Raw genomic sequence first — 18,776 nt, 5'->3', positions numbered from 1 at the left:
AAAATTTTTCCAGGAGAAGATACAATAACTAACTAACCCAGATTCCTCTATTTAGTAGTGACTAGATAGTGTGACTGAGATTTATTTGTTGGGTTTTACTGAGAAGGAATGAATGAGTTTTCTTTTTATAGTGTAATAAGAGGTTAAAATTCAGGTACTGCTAAGAAGACAGAGTAAGATGGAGAGAAACAGACAAAAACTAGGTGTTTTTACTTATTGAATTTTAGAGACAGTAGTGTAATTTATTGGTCATTGGTGTGGTGTTTTTCTCATTTTTGTGTTTTTAAATGTGTATGCTACTAGTAGATAACGTTTATTGAGTACTTATAATATGCCAGCCCAAGTGCTTTAAATACGTTTTTACTTAATCTTCACACTGATGCTATAATACACTCTTGCTATGCCCATCTTATATATGAGAACACTGAGGTCTTAGAGAGTTTAACTAACTTGAAAGCAATGGCTTCATACTCAGGCAGTCTAACTTCAGAGCATATACTGTTACTTACTAAACAGCCTAACTTTATCAAGAATGTTGAAAGTATTAGCAAATGCTAATATTTAATGGTTTATTTATTATTATTATTATTATTATTATTATTATTATTATTATTTTCTTTTTCTTTTTGCAGATTTTCTGATACAATGGCAACCCCACGGGGGAGGGCAAAGAAAAAAGCACCTTTTGATCATTCTCCAGATAGCCTTCCTTTGAGGAGTTCCGGTAGGCAGGTATTATTCCTTTGTTCATTCAGAGCACCTGTTTTGAGCACACAGAATTATTCTGATTGGGACTCAAGAATTAGAAATGAAAAGATGTAATTCCAGTCCTCAAGGAACTTGCAGTGTAGTGGAGAAATTCACCCCAGGACAATCACAGTACAAGGTGATAAAGATAGAATGTAGAAAAAAGCATACTGGCAGAGGGAACTGCAAAGCTAACGACATAGAATGAGGACCAAAATGGGGTGTTCAGAAAATTACTGCTGTGTGGTTGCCTCCAGGATGTGAGGTAGGGCCAGATCATGCCCCAGGAATTCATAGGAATTCAAATTCATAGGAATTTGGACTTCAGTTTGTAGTTGAGTGGGTGTTCTTTACAGGTTATTGCTGCCATCTCTTTTGTAAAGTTTTTTTTTTTTTTTTTCTAAAGAAAATCCTGAATGATGTAATTCTTTTTCTAGAATCGTTCTAATTTTTTTCTTTTAATTTTTATTTTTTTTATGTGCAATACTAAGAGGATGTAACTGCTCTAAGTAAAGAAAAAAAAAATTCTAAGTTTAGAATGTCTTTTATTTTGACTGATACAGTGTTTTCCTAACAAAGGCTCACATGCATTTTAGTTCTTGGAGACCTATCGTTAAAGTGCTGGTTCTAAATTTCCAGCAAGTTAGTGAATTATTTGCACAGTACAGTTTCAAGGAAATTGCTGTATTGTGAGCCCCCAGCCTACTGCCAGGATGTTGTTGATTTTCATGTTTAGAACTCTTCCTAACTTTGAAGTCATTTCAGTAGTAAACCTTCCACCACATTCACCCTTGGCCATTCTGGTGAAATCTTAACTTCAGCTGGTTCTTCCTCAGGCAAAGAAAAAAGCAACAGAGATGACAGATGAAGATGAAGACGGTGGGTCAGAGAAGAAGTACAGGAAATGTGAAAAGGCTGGCTGTACAGCAACGTGTCCCGTGTGCTTTGCAAGTACTTCTGAAAGGTCTGTTTAGATGGCATGTCTTGGCCTCACATTCCTGCTTGTGAGAGCGTTCCTTATGGGAACATCATCCTCAAAGATCGTTTTCCTTAAGATAGATATAGATACTGTAAGTCATCTAATAATAGAGACATTGCCTGTACGCTCTGTACCCGGCATACCCTCCTATACACTCCCCGTTAGATATAATCGTATGAGCTCTGCCCAGGGGCCCATCGGTATTCTCAGATCCCACTGACCAGAGCTATCCCTCTCCTGGGGGTTGAGGAACGGACAGGGTCAGGGATGGGAACACAGTAGAGAGAACCTTGGAGCTCCCTGTAGACAAGCAGGTGTTTACATTCCCTGGCTTCTTTTCTCCTTCATATAACATACCTCCTCTTCCAGTAGACATAAACAGGTCTCATTGAAACCATGAGGCTGACTGTACTCTTGCCATTTTATTGGGGTGATGCAAGCATGTTTTTTACTTCAGAGAAAAATCTTCCATGAAGGCTTAAGATTCAGTAAAACCTGAAACACAAATCCCATTTTTAAATCACAAATGGTGGTGTCAGTGTTCATCGTAGCATTAGATTTCATTCTTTTACTACATTACTGACTGTTTGACAAGTTATATTTGCCAGATTCCAGCTGGCCAGATTCATTCAGTATTCAGTATTGCACCAGATATTATTACTAGAGACCACACTTCCTCCTTTACACATGTGCAGCTCGCAGCAAGCACAGTGACGTCCCTTGTTTCAGGTCTTAAAGCCCTATCGTGGCTCCAGGGAGACTTGATACAACTCCTAAGTCCCAAGCCCTTCTGGTGTGCAGCCAGCTGGGTTAGGTGCTCTGGTCTAAGTCCCTGCGTCCTTACCGTGTGTTACCACCTATCAGTCACCATCCCACTTTCCGCATTATTAGCTCCTAGTTAGGATTCTAAGTGGAGACAATGCAAAATGGGCTCATAGGAGGTACTTGATACATGTTTCTTTAAAAAGTGAGAAAAAATTGTTATTCACTACCAAAACTACATGTTTTACTTTTTTCAGGTGTGCCAAGAATGGCTACACCTCCCGATGGTATCACCTCTCCTGTGGGGAGCATTTTTGTAATGAATGCTTTGACCATTACTACAGAAGGTTTGTTTGCTAATTGTTGGAGGTTTCCGTGGTGGTGGAGGGCGCGGAGTTGGGGCAGCGGAGGGAGTCAGATGGTTAAGATTGAGCTCTCAGACTCACTGAATTATTCCACTGCTGCAGCCATGCCTGTGCCAGCTGCAACTGTGCCACAACTTTGATGCTGTAGTTTGCGTGTGTGCATGCTTGTATGTGCACGCACTCAGGGCTCAAAAAACATCTGCTATGAGACAGTCTCTAGTCTGCAAGTTCTGAGAAATCTAGGAGCTGCTTTGTTGTTCTGTGACAGTGCAGAGGGGATGGATGCCAAGATTTGGGGGAAGATGCTGACAACTAGAGGGAACTGGACAGGTAGCTCCCCCTTCCTAACAGTTTTAGATATTAAAACTAATAGGAATGCACCCTTCCTGACAGCCTGTTTTATGGGTGCCATAATAACTTCTCCCTCCTTATAATATGGCTAGTTAAGACCCTTCCATGCGATTTGCTAACATGCCTCCTGTTTTGAAAACCTGAGTGACTTATAGCTTGATATATTTATTTTTATTCCTTTTCAGCCATAAGGATGGATATGACAAATATACTACCTGGAAAAAAATATGGACTAGCAATGGAAAAACTGAACCTAGTCCCAAAGCTTTCATGGCAGACCAGCAGCTCCCCTACTGGGTAAAAAGGATAATGCTTTACTGTTCTGCAAAGTGTTTGGGGAGCTAAAAGCAAGAGGAATGGATGATAATACCAATTTTTAGGAAATTTTTCTTTTATTACATTTATTCTATGTCTATTAAAGCAAATCACATTTTTTATTTTTCTAAGAAACTTAGATAATTCAACATAATATAAAGGAGAAACTAAAGACTCACCCCCAGCTACTGATAGTCATTGCTAAGCTTGGTACATGTCTTTCTCATCTTTTCTTTTGTTCCTATTTTTAATGTGTAAATTTAAACACAATTTCATGCTTTTTTACATATTCTAATTAGGTTTAAAATTATACTTCGCATATAATTTTTTGGTAACTTAGTTTTTTTATTAATTTAACTTTATATTATTTTTCTACTTAGTCACTCTTTGAATATAAATTCTAATGATTGCATGTATTAGTTAAATATACCATCATTTAGTAAGTGATTTGCTAGTTTTTTAATATCATAGGTAGATTCAAGCTTTTCTTGCACACTTAAAGCATTTTTTTAATTGAAGTGAAATTCACGTAATATAAATTTACTATTTTAAGGTGTACAATTCAATGGCGTTTAGTACATTTACAGTGTTGTGCAACCACTACCTCTAATTCCAAAGTGTTGTCATCATTCACAGAGTAAATCTGTGCCCACTAAGCAGTCACCTTTCATTCCTTCTTCCCCCTAGTCCCTGGCAACCACTAACCTGCCTTCTGTCTTTATGGATTTACCTGTTTTGGATATTTTATATAAAGGAATCATGCAGTATATGACCTTTAATGACTGTCTTCTTTCACTTAGCATAATGTTTTTGAAGTTCATCCATGTTGTGGCATATATTCTTTTTTCCTTTTCACGGGTGAATGATATTCCACTGTTTGGATTTGCCACATTTAATTTATCCATTCATCTGTTGATGGATAGTTGGGTGGCTTCCACCTTTTAGTTATTACAGATAGTGCTGCTATGAATATTTGAATACAAATATTTATTTGAACACGTGTTTTCAATATATATCCACAAATAAAATTGTTGGGTTATGTTCTATATTTTACTTTTTGAGTAAAAGTAAAGCTATTTTCTTTAGCTAAGCTAACTGCTGCACCATCTTTCATTCCCACCAGCAATGCATAAGGGTTTAAATTTCTCCATATCCTCACCAATTCTTTTTTTCCTTTTTTTTTAATTCTAGCTATCCTAGTGGATGTGATGTGTTATCTCATTGTGGTTTTGATTTGCATTTCCCTGATGACTAATGGGGCTTTTCATGTGCTTGTTGGCCATTTTGTCTGTCTTCTTCAAGGCTTTGCCCATTTTTGGATTTTTACCTTTTGTTGTTGAGTTGTAAGAGTTTTTTAAATATATTTTTGACATTAAACCTTTATTAGATACATGATTTGCAAATATTTTCTCCTATAGGTTTTTCCTTTCACTTTTTTGATAGTGTCCTTCTATGAAAGAAAGTTTTTAAATTTTAATGAAGTTCAATTTATCCACTTTTGTTGCTTGTGCTTTTGGTGTCATGTCTAAGAATCCATTGCCAAATATGAGGTCATGGTGACTGACTCCTATGTTTTCTTACAAGATTTTATTATTTTAGCTCTTACATTAAAGTGTTTAATCCATTTTGAGTTAATTTTTGGATATGTTTGAAGTAGGGATCCAACTTCATTCTTTTACATATGGGTATGTGCACACTTTAAAAAAAATAAACTTTCTATTTTGGAATAATTTTAAATTTACAGAAAAATTGCAAAGATAATACAGAGGGTTCCCATATATACTTTACCCAGTATCTCCTAATGTTATTATCTAACACACCATGATGTTTGTCAAACTAAGAAATTAACATTGGTACAGTACTAATAACTACATTACAGATTTTATTTGGATTTCATCAGTTTTTTCACTAGTGCCTTTTAACTGTTCCAGGATCCTGTCCAGGATGCCACATTGCGTTTAGTGGCTTACTTTGTGACTAACTGTAACTAAATTTAATTTTGATTATTTCCTTAGGTTAGATCTGGAAAGCCTTTCTGACAGTAGTCAGATCCCCTTTACACTTTCCTGGTGCCTGAGCTAGTATTGAATCAGAAATTGCCCTAATGGGCTAAAAGTGGATTATGTTAATGGTGGTCATGCAAGGGGGAGAGAAAAAGTACTTAAAAATACTAAAAGATTGGTCAAATCATGTGGAGAATATGGCACAGTGAGTGGTAGAGAAGAGAAATGCAGTCTCAAGATTCGCCAACTCATTGACCTTGATGTGTTGCTTTCCATCTAGGTTCAGTGTACAAAACCCGAGTGTAGAAAATGGAGGAAGCTTTCCAAGGAAATCCAGCTGACTCCACAGATAGCAAAGACCTTCCTCTGTGGTATGAAACCAAATAGTGCTGCTAAGGTATGATCTCTGTTTTCCTTTGGAATTAATTGATAGGTTAATTCAGTTTTCAGTAAATAGTAATGGTGTGTATTTTTCATTTATTGGTCATTGTATCAGGATTATATTGGCCCACATATAACAGAACCATAACTGCAATGGCTTAACCAATTAAGGATTTTATTTTTCTCATTATGAGCAGTTTGGAAATGGGCTGTCCAGTATGAGTGAGTTGCCCAAGTCTCCTTGTAGTTTCTAGTTCCGTCAAAAAATGATTCAGCCCTATAAGATGGTTGCTGCACCAACAGCCATCACATCAAAGGGCAAGAGGGGTGTGCCAGCTGAGTCTCTCCCTCTTTCATGGGGAAAAAGAGAGAAGATCTAACGGTAGATTTCTATTTATATCTCATTGGCTAGAGCAGGATCATACAGGTACTCTGAAGAACACTAGAGACAAAGGAAGAATATATTTTATAATTGAAGATGTTGCAATGTCAAACAAAACCAGGATCCTTTTAGTGAGGAAGAAGGGATGACTGGATATGTTTGGGCAATTAGGAATCTGTCATAGTTGGTATAATGTGCCTGTTTTGATATTTGCCAATTTCTTAGTTTAAAATATGTAATTGCTTTTAATGTGTTAAAGCATTAATCTACACAAATGTCCCTAGTTCCTTCAATACATTAAAGAATGTTAGGAATCATTGTCATCGCAGAAATAAAATACTTTCTGTTTTTAAATTTGAGATACAATTCACATACCATAAAATTTACCCCTTTAAAGTATACAGTTCAGTGATTTGTGGTATATTCACAACGATATGCAGTCATCACTGGCAAAATATTTACTTTTTTAAAGAATTTTTAATTTTTTTTTTTTTTTCTGTTACAGTTGACATACAGTATTATATTTCAGGTGTACAACACAGTGATTAGACACCCATATAACTTAAATAGTGATCACCCCAATAAACCTAGAACCCATCTGACACCATACATAGCTATCACATACATCCCCATGACTATTGTGTAACTACCAATTTGTACTTCTTAATCCCTTCTCCTTTTTACCCATCCCCCCAACTTCCCTGCTATCTGGCAACCATCACAATGCTACCTGTATCTATGAGTTTGTTTCTGTTTGTTAGTTCATTTATTTTGTCCTTTAGATTCCACATATAAATGAAATCATATGGCATTTGTTTTCTTCTGACTTACTCCACTCAGCACAATACCCTATAGCTCCATCCATGTTGTTGCTGATGGCAAGATTTCATTCCTTTTATGGCTGAATAATATTCCATTGTGTATATGTATCACCTCCTCTTTATTCATTCATCCATTGATGAACACCCAGGCTCCTCCATATCTTGGCTATTGTGAATAATGCTGCAGTGAACATATGGATGCACATACTCCTTCAAAGTAGCATTTTGGGTTTTCTCAGATAAATACCCAGAAGTAAGATAACTGGGTCCTTCTTTGTCTCTTGTTATAGCCTTTGTTTTAAAGCTTATTTTATCTGGTGTAAGTATTGCTATCTCAGCTTTTTTTGTTTGTTTCCATTTTCATGAAATATTTTTAAAATATCTTTACTTTCCATCTGTGTGTGTCTTTCAATCTGAAGTGAGTCTCTTGTAGGCAGCATATGTAAGGGTCTTGTTTTCTTATCCACTCAGCCATCCTGTGGTTTTTGTTTGGAGAATTTACTCCATTTACATTCAAAGTAATTATTGATAGTTATGTAGCTATTGCCATTTTATTCATATTTTTGATTCTTTTCTTCTTAAAGAGGTTCCTTTAACATTTCTGATAATAATGGTTTGGTGGTTTTGAACTCCTTTAGCGTTTTTTTGTGTGTCTGTGTGTCTGGGAAGTTCTTTATCTGTCCTTCGATTCTAAATGATAGCCTTGTTGGGTAGAGTAATCTTGGTTGTAGGTCGTTGGTTTTCATTACTTTGAATATTTTGTGCCAATCCCTTCTGGCCTGCAAAGTTTCTGTTGAGAAATCAGCTGAAAGTTTTATGGGAGCTCCCTTGTAGGTGACTAACTGCTTTCCTCTTGCTGCTTTTAAGATTGTCTCTTTGTCTTTAAGCTTTGGCATTTTAATTATGTCTTGATGTGGGCCTTTTTGGGCTGATCCTGTTTGGGACTCTCTGCGCTTCCTGGGCTTGTATGTCTATTTCCTTTGCTAGGTTAGGGAAATTTTCTGTCATTATTTCTTCAAATAGTTTTCAATTCCTTTCTCTCTTCTGGTACCCCTATGATGTGAATGTTGGTACACTTGATATTGTCCCAGAGGTCCCTTGAACTGTCCTCATTTTTTTGCATTCTTTTTCTTTTTGCTGTTCTGATTGGGTGTTTTCTGCTACCTTATCTTCTAAATTGCTAATTTGATCCTCTGCTTCATATAATATACTATTGATTCCCCCTAATGTATTCTTCATTTCCGTACTGTGTTCTTTTTTTCTGACGGTTCCTTTTTATGTTTTCTATCTTCATTTTTATGTTTTCTATCTCTTTGTTGAAGTTCTTCCTGAGATCACTGAGCATCCTAATAACCAATGTTTGGAACTCTGCATCTAGTCGATTGCTTATCTCCATTCTGTTTAGTTTTTTTTTCTGCAGCTTTGTTTAGTTCTTTCATTTGGGACATGTTTGTCTTCCTATTTTGGTTGCCTCCTTGTGTTTGTTTCTATGTATTAGATAGAGCTGCTCAGTTCCCCTTTCTTAGTCGAGTAGCCTTATGTAGTAGGTGTGCTGTGGGGCCCAGTGACACAGTCTCCTTGGTCACCTGAGCTAGGTGCTTCAGGTGTGTCCCTTGTGTGGGTGTGTGTGCCCTCCTGTTGTAGTTGAGCCTCGGTTGCTGTTTGCATGTCAGTGGGAGGGATTTACCCTGGGGCTGTGAGGACTGGCTGTGACTACGGTGAAGTTGCTGCTGTGCAGGGGCTGACCCTGTGGAGTAGGATTCACTTGAGCAGGGCTCTGGTGCCTGCCCACTGTGCCTTTTGGGTGTGTCACCTGTAGAGGTGGCCTGGTGGTACTGGCGCAGTCTGAAGCAGGCCACCTGGCTTGCTGGCGCAGTGGCCTCCTGGGAGGGACCTCCCCACAGGCCAAGTTCAGCTGTAGGCTGTGCCCTGCCCAGGGCCATTTGGTATGAGCCACAAAGCAGTCTGCAGATGTCTTCCATCCGTGCTGTGCTTGAAGGTACCTGGGAGAGGTCAAGCTGCCAGCTGAGGCCAGCTGCCACTAGTATTGGTCGGGCTTGGGGCTGCTCAGCAAGAGATACAGCGCATGCTAAGGCCAGATGCTACTTGTTTGGGATTTGTGAACCTTTGAAAGATTTTAGGAAAGTCCACAGCATGAGCCAGGATCTGTTGTTTGGATGGAAAAGCCACTGAAATCGGCTTGGTCCAGCAAGGTGTGTGTGTGTGTGTGTGTGTGTGTGTGTGTGTGTGTGTGTGTGTGTGTGTGGATCTCAGGGAATCATGAGGGCGGGGAGAATGGTTTAGCCAGGTTGATGGCTACTTAGCGACATACTTTCTTAGTGCAAATACTGACCTTTAAAGAATGATTGAAAAGTTTTATGAAGTTTGTGATCAAGTTTTTAAAACCTGGTATTTAAGGTATATATATTATTAAAGCAACTCATAATTATCGTAAATATATTTGTAAGATTTTGCTAAGTGTAACAGTGAGGAAAAGTATGAATATTTAGGAATTATATTTTTCAGTGTTTTAAATTTTACATAATTATGTGAATATAATTTCAGGGTTTAAAAAAGTAAATTGGACATGTATATGTATATATATGTGTACGTATATATATGTATATACTTACATATGTAAGTATGTACATATGTAAGTGTATACATACACATATAATATACAAATAAAAATGAAAGTCCTGCTTAACTATTTCCTCCTTGCCACGCTAATAGGTAACTACTCTTAAATATTTATTATACTAGAACTTTTTTTTTATGCATCTGATTCCATATTTCTGGTAGGCACCTTTTTTTTGTTTTGTTTTTTGATACAAACTCTGCTTTAATGTAGAAAACCAAACTCTGGTTCACACATAAATACACTTTGGGGGTATAAATAAAGTAGGAAAATAGATGTGCGTATCAAATAAATTAATCATAAATATCATGTTGGCAACTAAGTACTGGGAAAATTCAACACCCCCGCTGCTTTCACCAGTAACTGGCAAGATTTGGGGCTTTCCTTTCTTTTTCTGGCTTCTGAATGAAAGGTGAGAAGCTGTCCAGTCCCTATGGTGTGTCACCACGCACAGAATGATGTGGTGCCAGGGGCAGAGGGCCAGGGAAATGAAAGCAGCTTCTGTGTCTGTTCTTTTTGGGTCAATATCCACAGCGCTCAGAAAGGAGCCAGAGCCCCTGACTGATGGGGAGAACTAGGGTTGGGGGACAGCCTGTGGGGTTCCATCTCAGTCCCTCACGTTAAACCCGTACTACCTGAGCAAATTTGGTTCCCTGGAAATTGCACCATGCAAGGAAAGGCTTGGACTGGCTGTATTTATGTCCTGTCCCTCTGAGCAGGTGGTAGAATGGCTGTTCACCTTAGATGAATCAGGCTGAGCCCGCGAAGTGGTGGCTGTCGGAAGAGGACCAGGGAAGTAGGCACACTGCCAGGTCGTCTGGCAGAGGTTATCTATTCCAGAACCAACCATCGGGCTGCATTCTCCAGATTTACGCAGGCTGGAGTGGGGCTGTGGGTTCCCGCTGCGCCGGAAGCCTCCTGGGCCACGCCTGCACCATCAGTTCTGTCCTGGAGGGGCCTGGTCAAGGCCATGTCCTCCTTGGAGTTGAGATCTGGATCAACTCTCACATTGATCTGCCATGTCCTAGAGATGATCACTATGAAGGGATTTTAAAATGACTGCTTTTCTTCTGGCTGTCCCTGCTGGACATGATGAGAGAGAACTGCAGAGAGTTTCGGCTTGGCATGTGAACTTTCCCAGATAGTTCCCTGGCAGTGGAAGTATTCAAGCAGAACTGGGGCAGCACATGGGCAGCACGTGTCCAGCAATGACCAGGGTGTGGGATAGGGAGCTGGGGTAGCACCGGGGCAGGTGGAGGGCTTACAATTTCATGATCATACAAGTCTATCTCCTAGAAACTGGCACAGCCAATGTCAAACTGTCTATGTACAAGTTCTGAATGTTTCTTCCTAAAGCTAACTAGCACATGGGCCAGCTTCATACTTGTAGAAGCATGGCCAGAGCCCACTCTGCAAGCACCGCAGACAGGCCTGGGTCCTGGCCTCAGTGGCATTTCATTATAATATTTAAAGGAGAGTTCAGCCAAGAGCACTCAAAAATATTGGGCCGTTTTCACTCAAGCTGTTTCTGCCAAGTTCCTAAACAGTTGTTCTAAACAATTAAAAGATATCATGGATGATTTGCTACTAAATACCTGGATGACATGTTACTAAATATTAGATGTGATTTCACAGAAAAAGTTTACATTAAAAGTCATTTTGTGCTGTGCTTTGACTAGCTTTTGTTTAACTATCATTTGGAGTTATCCATAACCTCTTCTCTCTTTTACCTGCTGACAGTGGAGTACAACTTGACTTCTTCTCTACTAATTGTTCAAATTATCCATGTTCCTATTTGTTTTCTTGATTTTTCTTTGGGTGGTAGTTGTCCTTTTCAAATTTCAGTGTGAGTAGTTTTTGAAAAGTCTCAGGTTCTTTAGAATGGGTTCATTTTTAGACAAATGATATATGTTCGTCACCGAAAAATTCAAGAAATATATTAGGTCGGTGCAAAAGTAATTGCGGTTTAAAAGGTTAAAAGTAATGGCAAAAACCGTAATTACTTTTGCACCAACCTAATAGAAAAGAACAAAGATGGCAGAAAAAAAAAATTCATGTAGTCGTCATCATGAAATAACCACCATTCAGTGAGATTCATTCAGTAATATTCCTGCATGTATACAGGAGAAGGAGAAGGCCTGGCTGATAAATAACTTCATATTAAGGAACAATACTATACATGCTGGTTTTATGTAACATGATTGAGTTTAATACAACAAAATTTAAAATCAGAAAAAGAAGCCAAAGTGAAATAAGAAATTGCTGGATATAAGGTAATTATTTCTTCATCTCCAGAAATAGTAGTTTTGAAAAACTCCCTAAAACGTTAGGAAAATATATGATGAGACTATTCAGAGGTTGGAATCACTTTTTTTTTAATTGCCTGTTTCAATTTTAGGTATTAATTGACACCCTGCTATGAAAGTGGAAAAAGTAAATTACATCACATGTCAGTCAATCTCCTTTTCCTCTCTCCCAATTTTTTGTTAGTGTTTTGTTGTTTCGTGTTTTAGTTTAATTAACTCTGTCGGAGTAAATGTGTCATTTATTTTCTGTAACCATAGTCCCTCATTGCTTACCCTTGCTTCTGTATTTACGTAGGTTTACTGCTCCCCACAATTTCTTTTACCACAGTTCCTTCTGTCCCAAGTTCTTTATTTTGATTCATCAGATGGTTGGGTGTATTTTAACACCAAGAACTTTTTTCCAAGAGTACTCAGAGGTGTCAGATTCCTTAAGCTTTTGAAAACTTAATTGCCTTTCCTCCCAACCATCAGAAAGTTGAAGGCTTCATGGTCTTCTAAAATTCCAGGTTCTACGTGTTGTGTCACGTTTTACATCTCTCCCCACACTCACCCAGAAATCCTCCTTTGAGACCCTGCTGCTTTAGTCTGAATTGATTACCATTTATAGTGTGAACTTTTGAAATACTTATTTAAATGGTGTTTATTGATCCAGAGTCCCTTTGGTTTTCAGTTTGGTATTCTGTCAGGGACAAAGTCTGGAAAGGTTTATTTGTAAAAAAAACATTAAGAAGAATGGTAGCAAACTACACACACTGTTTTTGGAGCTTGCTTTTGTCATTTATCTTAAAAATGCTTCCATCTCAGGACCTAAAGATTTCTTTCTCTTTAAAGACTGTATAATAAATAGTCCACTGAATGGATGTTTCATGATAAATTTTGCGTGATGGAGAGCATTTAGGTGACTTTTAAATGTTCACCATTAGGGACAGTGCTGCAGTGAATAGCTTTATATCTATGCCCTTTTTCAGTATATTTATAGGCTCAATTCCTAGAAATGAAATTTCTGTGTCAAAGAGATATATACAATTGTTTTAATATGAGATAATTCTTAGACACAAAATAGGATTTATAATTTGTGTGTAAGGAATAAAGCATTAAAGCAAACACTCGTGTACCCAGCACCCACTTTTAGAAACAGTGTTCCCAATGCCTGTCACCCTGTGCACCCCTTATCTTCCTCCCCCTCCCCTGCAAGGGCAAACATATTCTGAATTTTGTATTTATTATTCATGCTGCTTTTGTTACAGAGTTAACAAAAAGCAGAGGGAGGGATAATGTTTACGAAACCCTAAACAACAACCCTAAACAACGTGAAGTTTTGCAGCTTTGTACTGGTTATAAATTGTATCATATTCTTTGTATTCTTCTGCAGCTTGCTCTTTTCACTCAACATGGCGGCTTTTCACAGGCTTCCATGTTGGTACCCAAAGGTCTGACCTCTTGATTTCCCCTTCTGGGTAGCATTGCATTGTGTGACTCTACCACCGCGTGTCTGTTCTCGTGTTCATGGACATGAGTGTCGTTTCTGGTGGGCTGTTACACACAGTGATCCTGTGAGCATTCTTGCATGCTTCTCCTAAGTGCACACATGCTAGAGTTTCTCTGAAAATATATTCCAAGGGCCAGATAATGTCAGGCCACATGCTATGCCAATCCTCAGTTTATTTTAGTAACTTTTTTATTGAAATAGAATATCCAAACAGAAAATGCACAAAGCAAAACGCATAGCTCAATGAATTTTCACAAAATCCTCAGTTAGCCAGCTCCCAATAAAGAAATTGAGCACTTAACCAGCCCCTCAGAAGCCCCCTGGCATGCCCCTTTTCACTCACAGCCTCCATCCCTTGCTCCCCCACTTGCTATTCCGACTTACAACACTATAGATAATTTGCGTGCTTTTGGAAAACACATACAGTGTGTTTTCCTTTGAGTCTAGCTGCTTTCTCTCACCATTGCGCTTGTGAGTTACATCCTTAGTTTTAGCGTGTGGTTGTAGTTCTCATTGCCATGTAGGGGGCCATTGTTTGTCTATAATACAGTTTATTTGTCCATTCTACTCTTGATGGACTTAGGGTTGTGTTTAGTTTTTTTCCATTACAAACAATTCTCCTTTGAACATTTCCTAATTCTTCAGTTGGTGCACGTGTATGGCTCTAGAAAATATAACAGAGGTTAGAATGGCTGGACAAGTAGTGTGTGTGTCTTCAGTTATACAAGATAATGTTGTGCATTTAAAAGTTTCATATTTTGTCAAATTGCTCTCCAGAGTTGTTACTCCTTTAGATTTCTACCAGGATGTCCTTGTGAGAGGAGCTGTCTTCCCCACGCCCTCTCTCATAGTGTTTTATCACATTTTTTTTTCTTTGCTAGTATAATTATTTTTTAAAAACCTTATTAACACTTGGTTTTCCTTTGCAGCCCGAGACCTCAGATCATTGTTCCCTCCCAGAGGATCTAGTGAGTATTTCTACATGTTCTCGATTGGAGTTTGTTGCGCCTTCGATGATAAGTACTATACGTAAATGACAATAACAGTTTTATGAGTTTCTCTTTGTTTGCTGGTCAAAGGCTTTTTAAGCTAACATGATAACAGTCTGATGAACATGCTAGCAGGAGTGCTATTGTAGGTGATGCCCCCCAATTTAAAAGAAAGGTAAAGTTACATGGCTTTACTTTAAAAGGAAATAAAAAGGAAGAAACTGCTACCTTGCCTTATTCTAAGGATCAGATTTGTTATACTTGTTTTTCATGGGTGACTTTATGACCTTATCTCCACTTAAATCCTTCCAAGAAAAGAACAAGAGGCCCATAATTTGAGGCCCAGATTCAGCTGCGAGAGTGTCCTTGTGTATTCTGATCTCGGTATAACCATTTTGTCCTGTCCCCGCCACCGAAGGGAAGCAACGTGTCCAGGGGGCAAAGCCTCCTCGTTTCATGTGTCTGACGGAACTTTGCTTCCTGAGCCGATCAGCTCCATGGGCCATATGACCCGATCCAGTGGCTGTTTCAGAAAATTACTTTTTTGAATTCTGAATTTCTAAAACTCTGACATTCTGACTTATTCTGCATTTCAGTGAGTCAGGATTGGTCACTTGCAGTTTTTCTAGATGTCTGAAACTCAAGGACTGTGACTGATTTTTAAGCAAAGGAAGAATTGACATCTAGCATTTCTACTTTAAATCCATTCTGCTATGTAAAGACACACACACATACATTTTTAATAATGAGTTGCATGCTGAAACATTTTAATGGTAAAGCACTGGCCCAATAATCTCTAGATTTAAGGTAGATAGGATGAGATAATAGAAGGAAAAGAAAAAATAACTTTAAACACAGTTACAATACATTATGAATCTGTCTTCTAATATTCAGACCATTTACATGCAGAAGAATTGGAACTTTAGGATGGAGGCTGTATTCTTGGGATATGAGAACTTTAAAAAGTTTGGAGGAGTTCCTAGATGTTCATCTGCCAGTTATTTATTTTTTTATTCGGTTAAGAAAGAATCAGGAGCAGGGTTATCGCCATATTACCTACCTCACCTATTTTCTGTTCCGGTGGATTCTAGGGTCACTTTTAAAGCAGGGTATAAATTTTGAATGCCTGTATTGGTTTCCTAGGGCTACAGTAACAAATTACCATAAACTGGGTGGCTTAAAGCAACAGAAGATTATTGTCTCCTAGTTCCAGAGGCTGTAAGTCCAAAATCGAGGTGTTAGCAGGGCCGTGCTCCCCCTGAAGGCTCCAGGGGAGGGTCCTTCCTGCCTCTGCCAGCTTCTGGTGTTGCCAGCGATGCTTGGCCTTCTTTGGCTTGTAGATGCATCACTCTGCCTGTGTCATTTCATGACCTTCTTCCTGTGTGTCTCCCCTGTCTCTTCTCTTCTTATAAGGATGCTACCCATAGTGAATTTAGGGCTCACTACTCCACTGTGACTAATTACATCTGCAAAGACCTTGTTCCCAAATAAGGTCACATTCTGAGGTTCTAGGTGGACGTGAATTTGGGGGAGTTACTATTTCATTCAATATAATAGACTCATTATGTGAAGTACAGTTTCTTCAGTGGTATATATATTAAAGGTGAGAGTGAAATTTTTCATGGCATATGGACAAAATGATAGCAAGCTATCCAGAAATGTGTGTTGAGAGAACACACTTGGAGTAACAAGATCAAGTGCTAGTTTATTAGTCATTTTGAGTTTTTCATATTCCAATGCAGAGGGTGGTTGGAGTACCCTCAGGTGGGGGAGGAAAAGACTAGGGGGAGGTAACAGGATGGCAGGGTCTCTTAGGTCCTGACTCAATTTACCAACACAGCTGCAAGACCCAGGGAGTAGAAGAGAACAAAGAGCTTGGGTTAATGTTTTTTAAGGCACCTACGTTCTGCCCTCTACATGGTCCATTCGGAGGGTCAGCATCTGAATACTCAGTTTACTCTCTCCTTGGGGCTGAGCTCGGAACAGGGTCTGTAGAGTCAGCCCTGGTATATTGGGGAAGGGACTGAGGCTTCCCTTCTTGTTGGTACACCACAAGCTAGTCAAGGGTAGCCAAGCCGAAAACAAGCCTTGAGAACAAAGATTACACAGCCTTCGGGCTGGGCAAGTAAAATGATTGTGTGAAGCAGCTGGGAGTCATTTATAGGGGAGCCTGGAGAATCAACATCAGAGAGACCTTGAGCTCAAGTTTCTTCTGTATCAGATAGAAAGAGCTCTATATATCTGAAAGAGCTCTGCCTAGGAAACGTGCTCTCCAGGTAGCACCAGCCACTGTTGTTTCTAAATCTGAGTGTGGGGAACTCTGGGGTAGGCTTGCTGAGTGGGAGAAGGTGGAGTGGAAGGCTTAGGGATGAATGCCTTGAAGAACATCATCTGTGCTTGGCTGAAACTATATGTACATTTCCTGCCTGCATTGTCCCTCTTTCATGTTGCTCTGCCCATTTCAGAGAGTGTCGGAAGTTTCCAACCACTGGTGGTATTCCATGCTCATTCTACCTCCTTTGCTGAAAGACAGCGTGGCAGCACCCCTGCTGTCTGCCTACTACCCTGACTGCGTTGGCATGAGCCCCTCCTGCACCAGCACACACCGTGCAGCCAGCAACGCCAGCCCCGGGAAGCTGGAGCACTCTACGGCGGTCCCCTCTGTGCTGGGTGAGAGCTGGTCTTGGCACTCCCTGGACATGTGTGGGTGGGCAGAAAGGAAGCTTTTTTTGATGTGTGCACCATGTGATATAAAGCACCTCATTATTTCATGGATTTGGTTGTACTGTGGATCAGTCATATGCTTTATGTGTATTGTGCAGTTAATTTTTCCCTCAATAATTTGGAAGACCTGTAACACTTGTCCAGGAATCATGTCTCTGGAGTTTAATGAATATTTATTTGAAATCGGATAGCTGCATAAATTGATGGTGATGATGCCAGCTTTAACATCCCAGAAAAAAGTTTTGACTATAGGAGCAGCCCTTTTTTTTTTTCTCTTTGAGTCTTTCTGCTTCAGAATATGCCACTGATAATCTCAGCAATATGATCCACTCTTGAAAAAATTCAGAACTTCAAGTCAGGGCAGGCATGCTGTGGACCATTTACTTTAAAGGGATCTTGAAATTCTACTTCACACACACAAAAAATTCTACATTAGAATTCTTGGTGTGCAAGCAAGAATTCTAGATCTTCTGCCTGCATACTAACAAATTTCATTTTTGATGGTGCAAGTAGATTTTGACATCGTGGCCCTTTCTTAAGGTTTGTCACTAGTAACACTGGGTCCTCTAAAAATGGACCTGAGGTTGAAATCAAAGCTGAAGTGAAAAAGCCCGGTGTTGGTGAAGTTGGAATGAAACTAACACTTAAATACCACTAGTGGGTGTGTACATTTTGAAGGACAGTTTGGCAGTTTGAATTGAAAGCTGTAAAATAGTTACCCTTTGACGCTAGGAATTTATCCTAACTAAATTTTCAAAGTCAGTTATCAAAAGTAAGCCCAAAAATGTATACGCAAAGAAATTTTTGTGGCATTGCTTATAATGGTGAATAATTGGATGTGTTTAAATGCTCAGCAGTAGGGAATGGTTAAATCATAAATAAGAAACCATGTATCCACTGAAGCCCTATTTAATGACATGGAAAAGTGTTCATGATGTTATAAATTTTAAAAAGCAGGTTAGAAACTAGTCGTTTTTCCTGGCTTTATAATACAAATATCTATTATGTTAATATTCTCTAGTCATAGAAACAACACTGATAGACTGCAAACCCCCACTCAAGGATTGTCAGAGTTAGTGGTTATTTACTTCTTTGAACCTATTCATTTTATAATGGGAAAAATCTGATGAAAGTTACTCTAGAAACATTTCCATGGGGAGGTGGTGTTCAGTAGGTACAGGGTTTCATTCTTGCAAGATGTAGATGTTCCAGAGATCTGTTGCACAGCAGTGTGAACGTAACCCTGCTGACCCGTGCACTTAAACGTGGTGAAGTGGGTGTCTTGTGGCATGCGGGTTTTTTTAAATCACAATCACACCTTACATTTCCATACCATGGAAATTAAATTTGTGAAGAATCAATGGGGATAATGTTTAATTCATGCCTGTTTTGCCTAACTGGATGGAGGAAGCAGAAATCCTTACATAGGACACACTGGAGCTTGTCTCGGCTGTCCTTTTTGGTTTGTTTTTGCTTGGATTTGGAGGTTATAGCTTGTAGGATTTGCCCATTTGTGCTTCTGTC

General features: G+C 39.0%; 1 protein-coding gene across 3 annotated transcripts in view; it reads left to right on the top strand.

Annotated features, from left to right (window-relative positions):
• The window catches only part of KDM1B (lysine demethylase 1B), a 48,243-nt gene that overhangs the window by 3,273 nt on the left and 26,194 nt on the right, over positions 1-18,776 (top strand). For all 3 annotated transcript variants that reach the window (XM_019734270.3, XM_019734271.3, XM_019734273.2), the window contains 7 exons: positions 633-732; positions 1,584-1,711; positions 2,746-2,835; positions 3,390-3,501; positions 5,803-5,919; positions 14,469-14,507; positions 16,994-17,198. In XM_019734270.3, the coding sequence (XP_019589829.2) occupies positions 646-732; positions 1,584-1,711; positions 2,746-2,835; positions 3,390-3,501; positions 5,803-5,919; positions 14,469-14,507; positions 16,994-17,198 (778 nt within the window). In that variant the 5' untranslated portion in view covers positions 633-645. The remainder of the gene's footprint in view (positions 1-632; positions 733-1,583; positions 1,712-2,745; positions 2,836-3,389; positions 3,502-5,802; positions 5,920-14,468; positions 14,508-16,993; positions 17,199-18,776) is intronic.

Source organism: Rhinolophus sinicus, chromosome 14 (genome assembly GCF_057876585.1).
Source record: "Rhinolophus sinicus isolate RSI-liver-muscle chromosome 14, RSI-T2T, whole genome shotgun sequence".
Classification (NCBI taxonomy): Eukaryota; Metazoa; Chordata; class Mammalia; order Chiroptera; family Rhinolophidae; genus Rhinolophus; species Rhinolophus sinicus.
This window is presented reverse-complemented; position numbering and strand designations above follow the sequence as displayed.